The sequence below is a fragment of the Aptenodytes patagonicus genome, chromosome 10, assembly GCF_965638725.1.
Source record: "Aptenodytes patagonicus chromosome 10, bAptPat1.pri.cur, whole genome shotgun sequence".
NCBI classification, from domain to species: Eukaryota; Metazoa; Chordata; class Aves; order Sphenisciformes; family Spheniscidae; genus Aptenodytes; species Aptenodytes patagonicus.
Genome location: NC_134958.1, coordinates 13870472 through 13887979, shown reverse-complemented (window position 1 = coordinate 13887979; position 17508 = coordinate 13870472). Strand labels below are relative to the sequence as shown.

General features: G+C 51.7%; 2 protein-coding genes and 1 long non-coding RNA gene across 3 annotated transcripts in view; 2 read left to right on the top strand and 1 right to left on the bottom strand.

The window, feature by feature from the left end:
• Positions 1 to 3631, top strand: part of ITGA11 (integrin subunit alpha 11) — a 48475-nt gene extending 44844 nt beyond the window's left edge. Inside the window, exons 24-30 of the mRNA XM_076348115.1 lie at positions 658 to 748; positions 886 to 999; positions 1831 to 1917; positions 2160 to 2270; positions 2681 to 2776; positions 3171 to 3284; positions 3554 to 3631. Of these exons, the coding sequence (XP_076204230.1) occupies positions 658 to 748; positions 886 to 999; positions 1831 to 1917; positions 2160 to 2270; positions 2681 to 2776; positions 3171 to 3284; positions 3554 to 3631 (691 nt within the window). The remainder of the gene's footprint in view (positions 1 to 657; positions 749 to 885; positions 1000 to 1830; positions 1918 to 2159; positions 2271 to 2680; positions 2777 to 3170; positions 3285 to 3553) is intronic.
• A 5257-nt stretch (positions 3632 to 8888) lies between these two features.
• Positions 8889 to 15092, bottom strand: FEM1B (fem-1 homolog B). Its single transcript, XM_076348114.1, has 2 exons — positions 14653 to 15092; positions 8889 to 11998 (listed from the first exon to the last, which is right to left on the bottom strand). Exons 1-2 carry the CDS (start codon positions 14898 to 14900, stop codon positions 10363 to 10365), a joined length of 1884 nt encoding a protein of 627 aa, XP_076204229.1. The 5' UTR covers positions 14901 to 15092; the 3' UTR covers positions 8889 to 10362.
• Positions 15093 to 15593: 501 nt separating this feature from the next.
• LOC143164974 (uncharacterized) lies at positions 15594 to 17337 on the top strand. Its single transcript, XR_012996171.1, has 3 exons — positions 15594 to 16059; positions 16188 to 16383; positions 16463 to 17337. It is a non-coding gene; the product is annotated as an uncharacterized LOC143164974 (long non-coding RNA).
• Positions 17338 to 17508: the final 171 nt, after the last annotated feature.

Here is a 17508-nt window from a genome sequence, read left to right as displayed (position 1 = left end):
GATAAAACCACTTTAATACTTACAATTTATGGGGAGCAGAGGGATTTTCAATTTAACAAATATCAGAATTGCCCTTACAAGAGGAGGGAGAACTTGGAGGAAAAATAACAGCACAAAACGTTCAAATTTGGGCACCTTAGGGGGGAAAAAAGGGGGAATAATTTTAAAGAGGTTTTGGGGTTTTGGGCCACATGCCCTGTGTTGTGACACCTGCGAGCGTGTGTCCCATCGCAGGTGCTCCCAGCCGGGCTCCCACAGGCACCCGTCGGATCATCCTGGCTCCTTTTCCTCCTCTCCAGCTGTGAAACAGAAATGATTTACTTCCCCAGATTTATACGTGACATTCAAACCGCCAGCCAGGGCCTTGGATGTCTCTGTTATAATAAAAAGGCGAGAAAAATTCTACAAAGAAAGGGAAAATACTGCAGAAGCAGAATAGCATGAAAATCCCCCATCATTTTCTGCATGAGGTAGAGCCAGGCAATGGTTTCCATCCAAAATAGGGCCAGACAAACCAAAAGTCCTCTCCTTGGGGAATCTGCCTGTGGAGGGGCTGGGGCAGCCCAGCCTGCTGCTGGGGGCAGCTGAGCATGGGGCTGCTTCGTGCTCTGTTTGCTCCGAGCCCTCCTCGTGACTTGTCCTCCTTCGTCACAACAGGACATCGAGCCTGGACTATTATGAAATCAGGTCGAACAGCTCCCTGGAGAGATACGACAGCATCGGCCCCCCCTTTCATTGCACCTTCAAGGTAAGGAGGGGGTTTTAAACCAGCTGAGGGATCCCCCAGCACCATCCCGGAGGTGGGATGTGCCACGGTCACCCTGTTCGTCCCCATCCTGCGGGATGCCAGCACCCTGGGCACATCTCTGTCCTCTGCCCTCGCAGCTGCAGAACCTGGGCTTCTTCCCCGTGGAGGGGGTGACCATCAAGCTCACTGTCCCCGTGGCCACCCGGGGAGGCAACCGCCTCCTGCTCCTGACCGAATTTGTGGTGGACCAGGTAGGAGGGGTTTTCATCCCCATTAAGCACGTGCGGGTCCTTTCTGCAGCAGGGGTGGGGATGGAGACACCCCACAGCGGGTCACCCCATCCTTTTGCAACCCCCACCATGCTCACACCTGCACGGACGGTCTTGGCTCGTGCTTGGGCTTCTCCCTTTCACATTTGCTTGGCTGGAAACATGGAAAATGGTAGCGGCCAAGGGTTTAGTCCAAATATTTCTCTGAGCTAGACCTCCCTCCAGTATGCAATGAATTCTTGAGAGTCTTGAAAGCATTAGCTGTGCCTGGGGTGATCTGCAGCCCTGAGCAACCATAAAAGTGGTGAGAGGGCTGGGAGCAGACCCTGGGGCATCCTGAGCCTCCCACTGCCCCTGCAGCCGTGCGAGACTCACGTGCCAGTGATGGAAAGAGCCCAGCACAGGAGACAGCGTGTTTACGGATGGATCTGGCCTCAATGGGGGCGTTTTGTATTGCCAGCTCTGGCAAAGTCCCCACGTCACCTGCGACACCCCAGCGCATGTGGCTGGCATCCTGGATGGGGCGCTCTGCCAGGCTGATTTTTCCTGGGGGAGAGACACAAAACACAGGAATTAATTAAAGTAGGATGCGGGACTCCTTTTGGGCTGGGACTTCCTCCAGCCCCACGGTGCAAGCGGTGGCAGCCGCATCCGACAGTGATCCCAGCTCAGCCGCCAGCACCAGCAAAGCCCGGGGGGTGCTGGGGTCCCCCCACTTCCACCAGGATGGGTGCCAAGCACGGGGCAGGACGCGGGGAGGTGGCCACCATGGTCCCTGTCCCCATGCTCGGAGCCCATCGGCTTCTCCCACAGGAGAACGCAACCTGCAACATATGGGGAAACACCACTGACTACCGGAGGACGCCCACCGAGGAGGACCTCTCCCGCATCCCCCACCTGGTACGTGCCTTCACGGCCCTGATCCTGGCCCCGTGCTAAGCCACCCCAGGCAGCCACCAAACCAGGGACAAAGCCCCCGGGATAGGGATGCCCCGTGGCCACAGGGGAGGATGGGTGCGTGGCCCCTCTGCCGGGGTTTGGATCTCACTCCCCTCAATGTGTGCCAGGGAAAAAGCCCAGGGTTTTTTTTAATCCCCTTCTCGGCAGCGATGCTCCCACACCACAAACTTCTCCCCTTGCAGAACCATAGCAACTCCGATGTCGTTTCCATTGACTGCAATGTGAAATTAGCCCCCAACGAGGAGATGAACTTGCACTTGCGTGGCAATCTGTGGATGAAGTCTCTGAAAGCAGTAAGTCCTCCCAAAGCAAGCACGTGGCTTTTGAGAAGAGATTCCCCAAAGGAGCCCTCACACCATGAAAAAGTGTTTTTTTTCTCTCCTGTAATTGCCTTCCCTCCCAGGGAGCCTGGGCATGTGAAGGGTGACTTTTGTTTTCAAATCCTGCTTATTCTATTGGTGTGTGCATCCAACATCCCGCACAGCACCTCATCGTGGGGAATTTAATCCCAAGCAGTCCTTTTTGCTGTAATTTAACCACACTCACTACTTGACCTGCATCGTCCTCCCCCATGGGTGCAGCACACAGCATCCCCAGCACAGATGCAAAGCTGTGTTGGTGAGCAAAGCCGTGGTGGGCACCCAGTTGGGGCACTGGGTCCTCTCCCACCACTGGTGCTCATGTCCAGCATCTCTTTGCGCAGCTGAAGTTCAAGTCACTGAAGCTTACCACGAACGCCGCTCTCCAGCGACGCTTTGGGAGCCCCTTCGTCTTCCGCGAGGAGGACCCGAGCCGCCAGGTGAGCCCCCAGGGCAGGACAGTCACACATGGACCTGGCAGCTTTGGGGATGCTGCAACACCCTGCTCTGACCCCAGTGGGAAAAACCCTGCGGCCAGCAGAAGGGCTGGAGCGACCCGCCTTTGGCACCCGGCTCCGCAGAGCCCAGGGCAGCTCGGTGCAGCTGTGGTCGGAGCCGGGCAGCTCCGGTCCCAGCACCACCAGACTGCGCAGGGAAAACCTGAGCCAAGTCACTGGTGCATGGGGTGGGCATCCTCCCCAGCAGCTCCAGCGTCCTCCTGAAGGGAGGGGATGCTCAGCATCCCCACCATCGTGCCGTCCCCCCTCCCATCCCCTGCCCGCCCGGCTCTTGCACCCAGCGGCAGCAGTGTATTTTGATGCTCTTTCCTTGCAGATAACGTTTGAAATCTCCAAGCCAGAGGAGTCGCAGATTCCCATCTGGATCATCCTGGGGAGCACATTAGGAGGTCTCCTGCTCCTGGCCCTGCTCGTCCTCGCGCTCTGGAAGGTGAGCAGCCCTTAAGCCGCGCCCATTGAGGGCTCAGTGGAGACCCCCATGCATGGAGGGATCCCCTGGCCTCCCAGCTCCATGTCCACAGCCCCACGAGCCCCGCGGCACCGCTGGGAATTGCAAAAAGCTCCTCTAACCTCTTTCCGCTTCCGTATTATATTCAGGGTCTAAACTTCCTGGCAATATCCCGCTAAAAGAAAGACTCTTCCCAGCAATCAGCTGAAGTAATGGTGGGGTTTTCTTCTGTTTCTCTTTAATCTCTACAGCTTGGATTTTTTAAAAGCGGGAGCCGCAGGCGAGCGGCAGAGCAGGAGCGGGAGCGGAGCGCCCAGGGGCTGGAGTGATGCTGCCGGGGCCGCCGGCTTCCCCCCCCCCGCACCCCCTCCCAGCCCCTCACCAGTTACGGAACAGAGGTTCGCCTCGATGGCGAGGGATTTGGGTGCTGAGCCGGGGTTTGCATCAAGACAAGAGTACACCCCTTTGTGTGAAATCACCTAAACAGGTCCAAAAGCCAAAAAAAGCCCCCCCTACACATACCAAAATCCCCAACCCCTACTCGTGGCCCTGTGCCACAGCAAGAGGAGCTTCAAACTGGGTTTGCAATGAGGTGGCAAAGGCATGGGGACAGAGGGGCCACCGAAGCAACGTGCCCCATCACTTGAGGCAAACCGCGGGGCTGCAAAAATCTTTAAAAAATAATATCCTTAAAAAACGAGGATTGCTCATTCCCATGGCTGAGCTGTAGCAAACCCCCGGGCTTTGCTGGCCGCGGCTCTCGAACTGTGTTGCATTCGTTAACCGGAGCAATTGGGTGGAGATTTTAATTTGCCTTCTTCTTAATGCACTGAATACAAATGATAGCAAATTAAAGCACCTTAATGCAAATCTCCAGTGTCCAGCTGTACATACTTATTTTAAAAATATTTACCTGTTTAAGCAAAGGAGAAAAAAAAAAAATCAAAAACCTAAAAAAAAAATCAAAACCCAGTTTGAAGTGTTTTCTACAAACTGAGCAGTTTCGAAGAGCTTGTGTCCAGCAAGGATCCGCACGTGTATTATAATTGTACATACTTGGTGTCACGCGAAACCGGATGATCGGTGCTGTTTGACAAAAATCTTTCTTTTTGCATAACAGAATTATTTATGCTAATATTAATTTTATGGATGAAAAGAAAGCATATGTCCACCGGATGTGTAATGAAGTTTGTTAAATACTGTCCTAGTATTTTTTAAGGATTAAAAATACAGTATTTTAAAAATGAATAGCCTCTACTCCCCTTCTGTGCTAGCCCACTTCCATGGCTCAGCTGGACACGAGCGAGAGCTGCTCGCACCCCTCTGGGACGCAGCGGAGGAGGACAGGGCTCAGACTTTTTCCTCCACTTATTTATTGTGGGATGCAAGTTTTTTGCAGCCTGTTTTTAAAGGATGCTGTCAGGTGGGACAAGCGGCCGGCGTGCAGCCCCCAGTGCCTTTGTGAGCCTGGAGGAAGATGTTGCTGCAGAATCAGCCCCATGAATTGTACAAAATAGGGGAAAAAATCTGATTTTTCATTGCTAGCATCCTCACCTTGAATGGGAGTTGTTAGTGTCAGAGTTTCTGGCTGATTCGGGTCTCGTTTGTCCTGGGGGGCCCGGCTGGGGTGCAGGGCTAACCCGGAGAGCCGAAATCCACATGCAGGTACCAGGGTGGGTGCTTGGGGCTCCGTGAGTCCAGGGCAATGTTGGCACTGCCAGTGCTCTCATGGCTCCAAAGAGACTAAATTTTGCAGATTTATTTTTTCTCCCTCTTCACGCTCAACCAACTTTCCCTGTTGCTGTTGAAAGCACAGAGGCAGGATGCATGAGGACTACTGACGGTGCCTTTCCAACCTTTTATTGCGAGGAAAAAAATAAACAGCTTTTCAAGGCTTTGCCCAAAAACATCTCAGCCCTCGGTGCTATGAAAATAGCGGCCGCATGTCTCCCCCTGAGCCCCCACACGGTCCCTCCCCAGGCTTTAGATACCTGCAGCACCAGCAAGGGAAATAGCTGAAGGTCAGCAAGGGCTGGGCGGGATCCTTCAGCGGGGCATCCCCAGGGACATGGGGGGTGGTGGGTGCTCTCCCGCTGCTGTCCATCTCCAGAGCCACATATAAGGGCATACACATGTGTGTGTGTGTATATATATTGTTTATGTTCTCTCTCTCTCTGTGTATACATATCCTCCAGCTTTGGGAAACCATGCTCGCAGGCAAGATGGTGCACCAGCTTGGGGGGGTGTATGTGTGTGTGTGTGTTTACATACATGTGTTTGTGTGTGAATGTGTATCTACATATATGTGTGTGTATATATGTGTGTGGTATAAGCATATCAGCGTGTGTGGGTTCGAGAGAGAGAGCACCTCCAACCTGCAGCTTTGGGAAGCTGTGGTCACAGGGGACACTGTGCACCAGCTAGGGTCTGTCTCTGTGTGTGTGTGTGTGTGTGTATACATGTGTGTACATGCTTATGTATGTGTGTGTATACAAAAAAAAGTGTGTCTGTATATACGTATAGGCATATATGTGTGTGCATGTATATGTGCATTTGTTTGTGTGTGTGTACATATATACATATATATTTCTATACTGTCCATGTACACATACCTCCCGCCCAGCAGCATCCCAGGGCCCGGGGCAGCGGCTGTCGCCCATCGCTACCTGCCGCCTGTCCCCCGCCAAGGCATGGGGCCGTACCTCTGCCGCAGACGGATGGCGGGTGTGCGACAGCCGCTCTGTGCCCTCGCGGGAAGGGAAGCTGCATTTTCATTCCCATTCAGTCAAAACACTCCAGGAACACAATTCCAATTTCTCTCTGCAGCGTGGGGGCTCGGGGTGCCCGGGGAGGACAGCCACCCCGTGGGACACGAGCCCTGCCGCAGGCTGCTCCTTACCTAAACTGGGCATCAAAGCATCAGCACTTCTCTGAAAACGTAAAGAGGGTTTGTAACTACTGAGAACCTGGTTAAAGCTACTTACACCAACAGCTTTTATCAATTTAACTCAAAACAGTGCAGGTAAAGTGATCGAGCTACTCCGCACAGTTACTTCGGTTCACAAACTCAGGCTCATGCAGGGGGGACCGGAGCAAACAGGCATCGCTGACACAGGGGGGGGACGGGGCTCGAGGCTGGGGGGGTCCCCACAGAGCCACGTCTGTGGGACCACCGCTCCCCCACCGGGCTGGCACAGGGCACCGTGCAGCAGCAGCAGCGATGGGGCTGGTGTGCAATCCCTGCCAAACACAAAACTTGAGTCCCGTTGTTTGAAAAAAATAAAAGTGACTTGTTTTCAGAAAACAGTTTTCTTTACTAAGCCAAGTGCTTTCCCCTGTTTGCTGATGCTGAGGCTCTAGGGTAGACCTGAGCAGTGGTTGCCTCCACGGAGAAGATGTAGAAACCTATGCAATAAATGTGGAAAAACAGATTTTCACACAGCTGCATGATGCCAGAACCAGCTAGGGCTCTCATCACCACCTAAGGACCATGGTATAAGCGTAGCTCACCCAAAGATGAGTGTGTGAAATGCCAGCTGCAGCTCCCTCCGTGTGCAGCAGCACTGCCCTTCTGCTTGGGAACTCGCCTCCCCGAGCACATCCCTCCAGACAGAGGTTCCGAGACACCGGCAAGCAGGGCCAAGGGTTTTCTCAGCAGCCCGCTGAGTGTGGGCTGGCCTCAGCAAGGTGTATTTTTAAAAGCCGGTCTGCTCTCCAACAGCAGCTCTCTGCGCTGAGCCAGCTCTGTAACTAACAGACCACCACCTACAGGCACACACACACCTCGTCCCTGGCAGAGGGGACGTCACGCAGCTCCTTTTTCCCAGTGAAAGGAGCAGCTGTGGGGTTTGCACAGACTTTTTCAAGACCTTTAAATAACTCCCTCAAAGAGAGCGAGTGCACTCTTTCAGCTTTTAATGCTTGAAAAAAAAATTTCCAGGCTAAGGAGAGGGAAGGTCCCGGGACGCCGAGACCCGTGATGGACTTTGCTGCACCCACAGGCGTGCAGAAACAGGCACCCGCCGGTTTTTTCCTACCCTTTGGCCAAGAGCTTTTACTGCCACAGCAAGGGCGGCAGAACAGCACGTGCACGATGCCACCTTCCCAGGCTGCAGACAAGCAGGAACCTGTCTTCGTCAGGAACCAGGACAAAGACTAGGGACCACACCTGAGGCAGGAGCGGCTTTAGCATCAACTGCTCCTTCCATAGCACAGACCTTCCCCCGCTTTATAAAGTGTTTTGCAATCTACCGACAAGAAGTTTTATTGCTGCTTCTGGGTAACAGCATCCTCTCTCTTCAGGTCTTCACGTATTGAAATCATCCCAGGAACGGCATGAACAAAGCAGAACCTCAGCAAATAATCCTGCAACGGAGCCAAAAGCGGGAAAGGATCAGAACAAAGCTACAGGAAGGGAGGAAGCAGCAGCTTTTCCACAAGATCGTTTGGTGTAACTTTTTTTCTTATTAAAAAAGCAGAATTGTGGGAGGAGCAGCTTCCTTCACCTTATTATTACCTACAGATATTTCAAGCATGCACGTTTGTTCCAAGAACAGTTTTATACAGATATTTCACAAGAACACAACACTTAAATTACTCCATGTCAGAAACAGATCCTGAGAACAAAATAAACAGCGCAAGGAAATACTGTCTTAATCAATGATACAGCATCTTGTAATGATTTCCAATCCAGGATGCTTTGTTACACAGCAAGCAGTATTAGTTGCTGAAAGGGTTCAGCCCTCTCCCCTCTCTCCCCCGACTCCCACTCCAGTCAGACTCAAGGACCACCGACTCTCGTTTTTAACTCCATGCACATCATGAATTATTAGTGTGCAAGTGTAACAAGGAACAGCAAGGCATCAGAGCTCTGTTTGAAGCGTGTGGCACAGTATATCAGAAGACTTTTTTTCTGTAACACGTACACACCGATTCATACATTGGTTAATTTTAACTGAGTCAGCTACCAGTGACTTTACTAGCTAAATAATAATCATCTGGTGCGTGTTCTGAAGTTGTTCGAGTTTCAGATTCGAAGCTTTAGCAGTAACAGACACAATCCCAAAATGGGAGACTAAAAGCATTCCCCCGTTCTCGCGATGAGCCACAGCGACTTAAACATTTTTTTGCATTTCCAACAGCCAGGCGAAAAATCACCACCGTAAATTCTCAGCAAAATACAAAACTGCAGCTTTCCTGATGACTTCAGATGAATACATCTCGGCATGCAGGAGGAAGACACTTAGGGTACCACTTTACAGGAACACTAATACCTTCCCAACTGTTTGACAACACCCACTTGCATTAAGGCCCCCGGTGGCTGAATTTGGCTTTGCCATTTCGCCTGGCGTTCGACTGCAAGTCATGTTTTTTAAGTGCAGTAGTCCAACCTACCTGAGATACGACAGACACATTTTTCATTTTAGGAGCTAGTTTCTAGCAGAGTAAAGTTTGCAGCTTAGAAGACAGAGTATTTCTAAAGCTTTTACCTTTAAGGAAACACAACAGCCAGCACTTACGGTATCATACAATCTAAGCAGTGTTATTCTGCTTGGCACTAGACAAAAATTAAGAGTTACAAGCTAATTCCACATTCAATGTTTATTTATTTGTAATACAAATAGAAATGTGTGCCCAAATATTTCCTTAAAGTTCTACCCAGATTGTTTAAAAAAAAACTACAGAACATTCTTTCATCATCTGACAGTTAAAAAGCTGCATTTAAAATAAACAGAGGTTTCAGTAGCCTGTCAAAACAAGTGACATTTTACTGTTGGAGTATCTGCAACTTCTACCAAGGAGAAGTACTTTCTCAAGCAACAGCGTTATACAATCAGTTGTTTATCATAAAAGATCTTATGATAGGACAATTTTTTAAAAATCAGCTTTAATAGAGATTTTCATAATGAAAGGAGTAAAAATCATGAAAAATCCTCAAGTCCAATTCAGGGAGGCACAGACTCCACGCTTATTGGAAAAGCCAGTTTCAAGCAGTATCCCGCTCCAAAGGAAGACTCTCTTTGGCGACAGACTACTCCGTTAGGAAGATACAGCATTTGGAATCCAAGAGTGCAGTTTTACATACTTTGAGTCAAAAAGGTGCATGTTGATCATTGAGACAAAAAAACCCACAAGTTAAAAGCATTTTGAAATGTTGGGACACACACAAACACAAATACCCTATAAATTTTCTAGGTATCCATGCATGATCTTTATATATGAGCAACTTAGCTACATAAAAAGAAACCATGACTCCGGTTCATTTAGGTCAATGTGCAAGTTCCTTTTTCAAAAGTTATTCAATAGTTACTGTAGCAGTGTAAATGAAGAGCTTGGTATTTCAACTATTATTAGATGAACATACCATAGCTGAATTTAAACCTGTATTTCCTAACAGAGCATTCCATACGCCTGTAGCTGTTGATAACTGCTGTTCAAAATTTAATTTAAAAAAAATAAAAAATTTTAAAATGTTACCAACATCTTCAGCACTAACTGAAAGGCCCAAAAAGATGGTGAGGTATGAGAGCAATGGACTGCTCTGTATGTCGAGACTTCACTTTTAACCAACTACCATATAATTTCCAATTGTTCTTTCCCACCTCACTCCAAGAAGTTTTAAAATTTGCAAAGCTACTGCCTCGGTAGCACGGTGACAAGGGCTTTCAGAGGTGCCTTTGTAAATAACCACCTAAAGCATTCAGCTGCAAATCGTAAGTGGAGATGTGTATTGGAAACAAAACATTCTGCACAAGTTACACTGGGATTCTTTTCATTTTGTTTATAAAAAACAAGAGATAACGAAGCAATTCTTTTAATCAAAAGAAATGACCAAAATCTCAAACATCAGATTTGACTAGAGGAAAACGATGTGGCTTTTTTTCTCCCCCCAACATCTGCATGAGAACTGAGGCTGCAGACTGAATCCAGAGGACCGCCCCCCCCCCCCCCAAAAAAAAAAAAAAAAAAGAGAAAAACAACTCCATGTATACATATGTATTCTGCTGTCTGCAATTGATGTCGTCCCGGGATAGCACCACCACGAGAGATTTTATGTAGCCTAGTGAAACTTCACAAATTCTTCCAGAGTTCTAGGGATCTGGTTTTGGTAGCTGATGTTATAGATCCGTACTGCTCGGGCAGCCAGGCACTTGAGACTCAGTTTCATTTGAGTTTTGAGGAGTATTTCAGACACCCCTGTCGTACTTTTATCAAGAGGGGTTTTCTTCTGCTTATTCGTCATGTCTGTATGAGCACCAGCCTCCACCAGGCTAATGATGATGGAATGCAACGTCAAGAAGTCACTGATGGGCCTGTGATATTGGACAATGATGTGGAGCGGACTGTTTCCTTCGTTGTCCACAGCGTTCACGTCAGCACCACAATCTAGCAAGAGTTTTGTGACAAGTGCGTTAGGAAAGCTGCAGACATCATTCGTGTGGAAGTCGTCAACTGGTGTACTGGAATTGACAGCGTGATGCAGCAAACTAGAGCCATCCCGAGTTCTGGGATCGAGGTGAATCAGGTTATAAATCTGCTTGTTGATTCGTGACTGATCCTCTTCACTGCACTGGGTCTTGGTAGAGATGCAGACTAAGTAGAGAAAGGTAAAAATGTTGCATTCATAGTTGTCCATGGCTGTGTGGATGTCAGAGTCTTGGGTGGTTTTGATCCGGGACATGCCTTGTTCTATTTCCAAGACGCTGCACCTCAGAACGCTCTCGATGTCCTTGGCTTTAACAGGCTCGTTTAAGTGTATCATCTGAGAAAAGACTTGAGCAAACCTCAGGAGGTCCTTATGAGTGTTCCTGTTGCCTTTTTGCCTTAGATGCAACGCGTGGAGCCATAGCTTGATACACTGTTCAAACTCCATGTTATCTGCATAAACAGCCCCCCGGTAAATAATGGGGTGAGAAACATCGATATTGTCCGAGCCCAGAATTCTTTCCCGCACAATGAGGCCTTCCATGTGAAGGGCATCTCTGTCCTGCCTAATAGACTCTAATTCCTGAGGAGTCCTGCATTCAGTCCTGTTTCCATAAGCTTCAATTTGTGGAAGAACTTCTTTTTCAATTATATTCTCGCTGTCTCGGTACCTCTCCAGCATTGCTAAATATAAATAGTGGTAAGTCTTCATTATATCATAGTTTTCTCTGTCATTTGCAAATGAGGCACCCAGAAGTTCCAGAGCTTCAATCCGGCTTCTCCTATCACAGTCAGCGTGAGCAAGCAGCAGCTCTACAACATCGGCCTTGCAGCTCTCGGCAGCGACTTTCAGCGGAGTCATCCCATGGCCGTTCACCATCATCGCCGCCTTCCACTTGACCAGCTCCCTCACTATTTCCAAGTGGCCGGCTTCGGCCGCAAAGTGCAACGCCGTGGCACCGCAGTGGGCTTTGGCGTTGGGATCAGCATGCTGCTCGAGGAGGTACCTCACCACGTCCGTGTGACCTTTGTAAGCCGCAATCATAAGGCAAGTGTTGTCGTACTTGTTGGCAATGCTGATGTTGGCATTGTTTTCTACCAGGTATTTCACAATGTCCAGTCTGCCATCGAAACACGCAGCCCTCAGGGGAGTCGAATTGGTCACTGTAGTGTGATTCACATTGGCGCCGTGACTCACCAGCAATTTGACTACTTCAAAGTGGCCGGCTCCTGCTGCACACCAGAGCGCTGTGGCTCCATCAATGACAAAGCTAAAAATGTAAAGACGGAAACAAGCAGTTAAACCGACGCTCTTTCAAAAGCATCTTTTACAGGCGGCCGAGCACCATGCAACAGGCACGTACGTACCCAGCCATTGAAAGGTACTTTGTAGCCATCCTATTTTTGTACTTGAAGGAACTTACCGGGATAGCCACGGTAAAAGAATGAGAGACTTATCAAGCACATAGACCTCCCGAAGGAAGAAACGTTGGAAGCTGAAACTTCAAAGCAGCCAGGGGATTTAGCCACATTTTGCACTAGTACTTCCCGGGCTGCTTTGAAGATCCTACCTGCAAGCTCCAGCCCTCAGCCTACGGAGGTCTCGGGAAGAATAGTTACAAGAATTACCGCTTCTTTGATGCCTTGTGCCAGAAACCGACACATAAAAGAAAGAGAGAAAACTTAAAACTGACATATTGACACAAAAGAACAAACTCAGACGTGAGTAACAGTATAGCTATACAATACAGCGGCCCTGGCAGCAAAGCTGGCGTAAGAATTTCGTATCACTTCAACTTGTTCTCTGCCTGAGCTGCAACATTGCCACCACTTCCACTGCACCGATACTTCTTGTTTGAGAGACCGCACCGTAAATCAGACCAGCAGTCTGGTTACACAAATGGAACTCCAAGAATAAAATAAAATTTAAAAACGCAGAAGTTCTTCTGAGCTGGACTGTTTCAGAGATCTGTTTTACTTCATGGCCTCGTAGACCAGGATTTGAATCAGCTTGCTGGCACTCCTAAATGAGGGGACAGTTAACTTTAACAAAGCATCACAGTTTCTTGAGCTGTTTTCATTCCCAAATGCAGCACGTTGTGTAACTACAAAGATAAAGGCTAATGTCCTTTCCATTCCCCTGATTTTTGAAGTAGCACTTTAACGCAGAAACAGGCAGCGTTCACAACGCAGTTAGTACACACTCAAGGCGCATCCCAAATCGCAGAGAAGGGACAACTATCTTATTTCCATATATCCAGTCATGTTTCCCAAAGTTAAAATATCATAAGACACCGACCTAATTTTAACAGCGATTTTTACCATTTTATGAAGCTCTCGCGTAGCTCAGCAGGAATAGTTGTGTGGCTGTTTGTGAATCCAACACCTCTAGACAGCATTTCAGAGGCCATTTAAGAGCTCTGGCATGCAGAGATGTCTACACCTTTATTCACAGTAAGAAGTTCCTTATTTTGTAAATGACATTAAAATGCTTTTATATTATAACAGAAGGAAAGTCAGGACCTAGGATTTGTTAATGAACACGAGGTAGTTTATTGGTGCACTACAGGTATATATTTACAAGTCAAAAGCCTGGAGCCCAAACAAGCGGAGCTGCTGTTCCACCTTATCTCAAGAAGAACGACAATAACGCCAGGGATCACATGCCTCCTCTCTTCTCACCAGGCTGCGACTCCCACTGTGCCCATTGTGTCTCAGACAACACCTCCTTTAATCTGTACAAGGCAGAGGCTCTGGCAAGCAGATCACCATCCCAACAAGGCACAGCAGGAGAAACAAGAAAATTCAGCAGCAGAGGGGGGCTGACAGCCCTTCCTTTAACTGAATTTGGGGCAGACCTCACCCTAGGTATTCTCAACCAGTTTTTGCTTGTGAAAAGAAGGGCTGGAAGAGAAGAAGAAGAAAGAAAAAAACCCAAACCACACAGGGAAGTCGGTTCCTCCCCCTTCATTCAGCATATAAGAATGGAGCCAGCCTTTCCCTGGGCCAGGTGGAGCTGCACAGGCGTAACTCCAGCTCATCAAGTAGGAGCCAGATGAAAGATACCAGCGGGGACCCACTGCGGTCCCCCTCACCCAGTACCTGATGTGAGCTCTCCCCTCTGTGCAAGCTACCTGCAAAACCTGAAGCTGTTCAAAAGACCGATCTACCTTCGCGATTAGTCAGCCTTGGGTTTAAGACTGATATACGGGCAAGAACTTCATGAGCACTCTGGGAGATTTTAAAAACATTCCTCCGTTCTGCTGCGGCAGCACACCGCCCACGGACCACACTCCTGGAAATCACTGCCAGGCTTCTCCCCAAACAGCAGCATCGACACCGCTGCCCGGGCTGGGTCCCAGCTGAGGGCCAGGCACCCCCTTCCCTCCCTTTCTTCCCTTCCCGTCCTAAAATGTCACACTTCTCTCCCGGCCATCCCGTACATTGGCTCCCTGCGGCGAGAAAGGGATGTTCCTCAGGATGTCTGGGCCGGACACAGAGAAACCCTCAATTTGAGTAAACAAAGGCCTGGCTCCTGGCATGCAGGCACCACCCTACCCTGACCTGATGCCTGCTGTCACCTGCGGCAGCGAGCAATCGCACAGAAAAGGCCATTTTGGCACAGCGGGAGAGAATACAAGGTGACCTGCTCACCGAGGGGAAACTCGATGAGGAGCTCTCCGGGCTGCGGCGAGTATTATTCTGTCTACAGTTTCAGGTGGAAGATCTCCGAAGGGCAGAGGCGTTTACGGCTCATAAAGCACCGTGTGGGGGATCTCAAACAGCAATGGCATTTTTATGGCTAATGCAGCAACTTTCCCAACACCAGCTGGGGGAGCGGCGGGGCCCGGAGCCCCTGCGCCGTGCCGGCACCGAGGCCGATTTCTGGCCGGGGCAGCGCCGGGCGGCAGCGCGCTCTACGTACCCGTCGAAGCGGACCGTGCCGGTCTGCTGGGTCTGCACGCGGTAGTGCTCGAGGAGCAGGCGGACCACCTTGGTGTGGCCGTTGCGGGCGGCGATGATGAGCGGGGTGGAGCGCTGCCCGCCGTGCTGGCTGACGTAGCCCAGCAGGTACTTGATGTCGCTCTCGGAGCGGTTGAGGAGCAGCGCGGCCAGGGTCAGCACTCGCCCCTCGCTCGCTGCCTTGTACACGTACCCGGCCAGGCCCTCCATCGCCGCCTCCTCCTCCTCCCGACTGCGGCCCCGACGACCGGGCCGGCCCCGCCCGGGCCTGCCGGCCTGCCCCGCCGCCGGGGCGGCCTCTCCCTCCGCCTCCTCCTCCGTCCTGCCTCGGTGCCCGGCGGGGGGCACATGCGGCCCCCTCGGGGCCAGCCGCCCCCCGGGCCCGGCCAGCCCCTCCGGGCCGGCGGCGAGGCGGGGCAGCCCCAGCGCCCACCGCCGCCTCACCCGCCCCGCGAGCCCCCGCCGCCCGCCCCGGGGCCGCGGCCCATCCCCGGCGCCGCCGTCGCGCAGCTGCCCCGGCCGCGGCGCCGCAGCGGGGACGCGAACCCGCGGCCCGGCCGCCGGCCCCGCCCTACGGGGGGGCCCGGAGAGCGGCAACGCACGGACCGGGCCCGGCGCCGCTCCGCCAGCCGCAGAGGGCCGCGCCGCGCGCGGGGCACCGCTACGGGTCGCCGGAAGGGCCCTGCCGGCCGCGCGGCGGGCACGGGCGTCCGCCGCCGCTCCGCCCCCACCGCCGACTCCGGAAGCGAAACCGGAAGCGCCGCGCCCTTTCCCGCTTCCCCCCGGCAACCGGCGGCAGCGCACGGACGTTCCGGGTCGCGGGCGGCACACGACCCCGCTGGGGTGACGAGGCGGCTCCCTCCCCCGGGCAGCCCGGTGCTGCCCGCCCGCCCCCGGGGCCGCGTGTCCCGCTGTCCCGCCGGAGGCTGCACGGCCTCCCCTGGCCTGCCCTCCTCGGGCGGCCCGGCGCTGGGCCGGGCCCTCCCGGCTCTGGTTCGGTTGGGTTGGGTCTGGTTCGGTCGGATGGGGTTGGTTGGGTTGGGCTGGCTGGGGTTGATTTGTGTCGGGTTTGGTTTTGTTTGGTGCAGTTCGTTGTTTTTTAAAAGAAGGGACCAGCAGCTTTCATCGCCTCGGCCAGGACTCCACCCCGACAAGCCTGTCGTGCCCAGTCTCGGCACGCGCAGGAGCTTCGTCCTCGGTTTCAGGGACGCCATTACCAGCCTCGCTGCGTGCGTATCGGCTTAACCGAGAGCTAAATGCAACCCACCTGCTCGGCCGCCTCTCCTTTCCTCTGGACAGATCGTCTCCCAGAGACCTTCAGGAGGTGCCCCACGCTGTGAGCAGTTACACGAGACCGATAAAGGCTGCGGTAAGTAACCTGATACACAACCGCGCCGCTGTCTGTTGCGTGCCATTGTTTTCAAGGGGATACGGTATCAGCCGTATTAATAGTTAATTTAAAATCATGCAACTGGAGCCGCTGCTCTTTGTGGAAAGTTTCGTGCAGGCCGGGCCGTGCATTATGCATGGGAGCAGCGGCCTGGCTGCGCAGCCAGCATTGCCAAAAGGAGCCCTGGAGAGGCAAGAGGAAGCGAGTCAGGCCGCGGTCAGCTCTACGCTGTTCAGTCAAGGAGGATCGGCTTTTAACAGCCACGTACGCGTGTAAGGTACAGCGCGACAAGTAGGGTTCATGGTAAGTTTAAGTGGAACCTGTCTCCATTACCTCAATGATCTCCTCCACTTTTCAAGGATTTTTTTTTTTCCAACAAAAGCTGCGGGTGCCACTCGTGTTCCCTCGTGGGTTAGCATGAACGGCGCAGAGAGGGTCCGTGAAGAAGCACCGATGCTGCCACCGTCCCTCCTGGCAGCACCACTGAGCAGAGAGACCGAGGCCTCTGTTCTGCAGCTTCCTGGAGCCTCATCGACTTCGGTGTGTCCAGCTCACTGTGGTCTGGACCATGATTCCTCAGCGGAAAGCTATGGCGCAGCTTCAAGTGGTTATCCCCAGTTACCATCTGAACAACATAGATTTGCACAGCCATGGAAACAGAGACACGAACATGTTGCTGTAGTTACTGCAGAGCTCCCACCTCAGAGCTGATCCCGAGGCTGCCTGAGCGTGTGTAAGCTCCTGAGCTCCGCCGTCCTCAACGTCAGAGTCCTCAAACTACCCAGGAGCAGGGTCAGAAGCCAAAGGGTTTCAGTGCATCAAACCACTTAGTCCATTAAATGCCCGTTTCCCCTGACCAGCAGCACATCTTAGGCTGTATCTCCACTTGAGGAGCTCTGCTTGTTTCAAATGCAGACGCATCTCCCGATTTAGACGCTAAACTGAGTCTCAGGGGGTGCAAATCCTTCCCTGCCTCCCACTGTTACTGCCTGTGAGTCATCCCGACCTGATGGCATTTATCCAGGCAAAATGGGGGAGAGGGAACAGAGCACGGCATCCGTGTCTCCCGACTTATCAGAGTAATGTCTGTTTGCTTTACGTCGTGCGGGTGCAGAACACAAGTTATTTCGTTCCAGGGTAGTGGAGGCGAGACCTACCACACGTAGTGATTTGCTTGTGGCAATAAGCCAAATCTGTGGCAGAGCCACGCTGTGCTCCACCACCTTATTTCCATTAAACCTCAGACTTGAAACGATACCGAGATTGCATGGGACCCTCTGTATTTTCCATGTTGTTCTCTGCCAGCTTTTTCCCACCTCTGCATCTCAGTTTTGTTGGCCAGGTGAGGACTCGTATCGAGATATGTGGCTGTACATCAGGGCCAAAAGCTTTTCATCTGAAGAGCAATTAAGGAGTTAAATATCGTCT

What these genes read in the sequence shown, in the direction of transcription:
- FEM1B (XM_076348114.1), bottom strand. Translation starts at nt 14,900, where the DNA reads ATGGAGGGCCTGGCCGGGTACGTGTACAAGGCAGCGAGCGAGGGGCGA. An exon ending in GGCACGGTCCGCTTCGACGG is followed by an intron (nt 11,999 to 14,652) that starts GTACGTAGAGCG and finishes TTACATTTTTAG; the next exon opens with CTTTGTCATTGATGGAGCCA.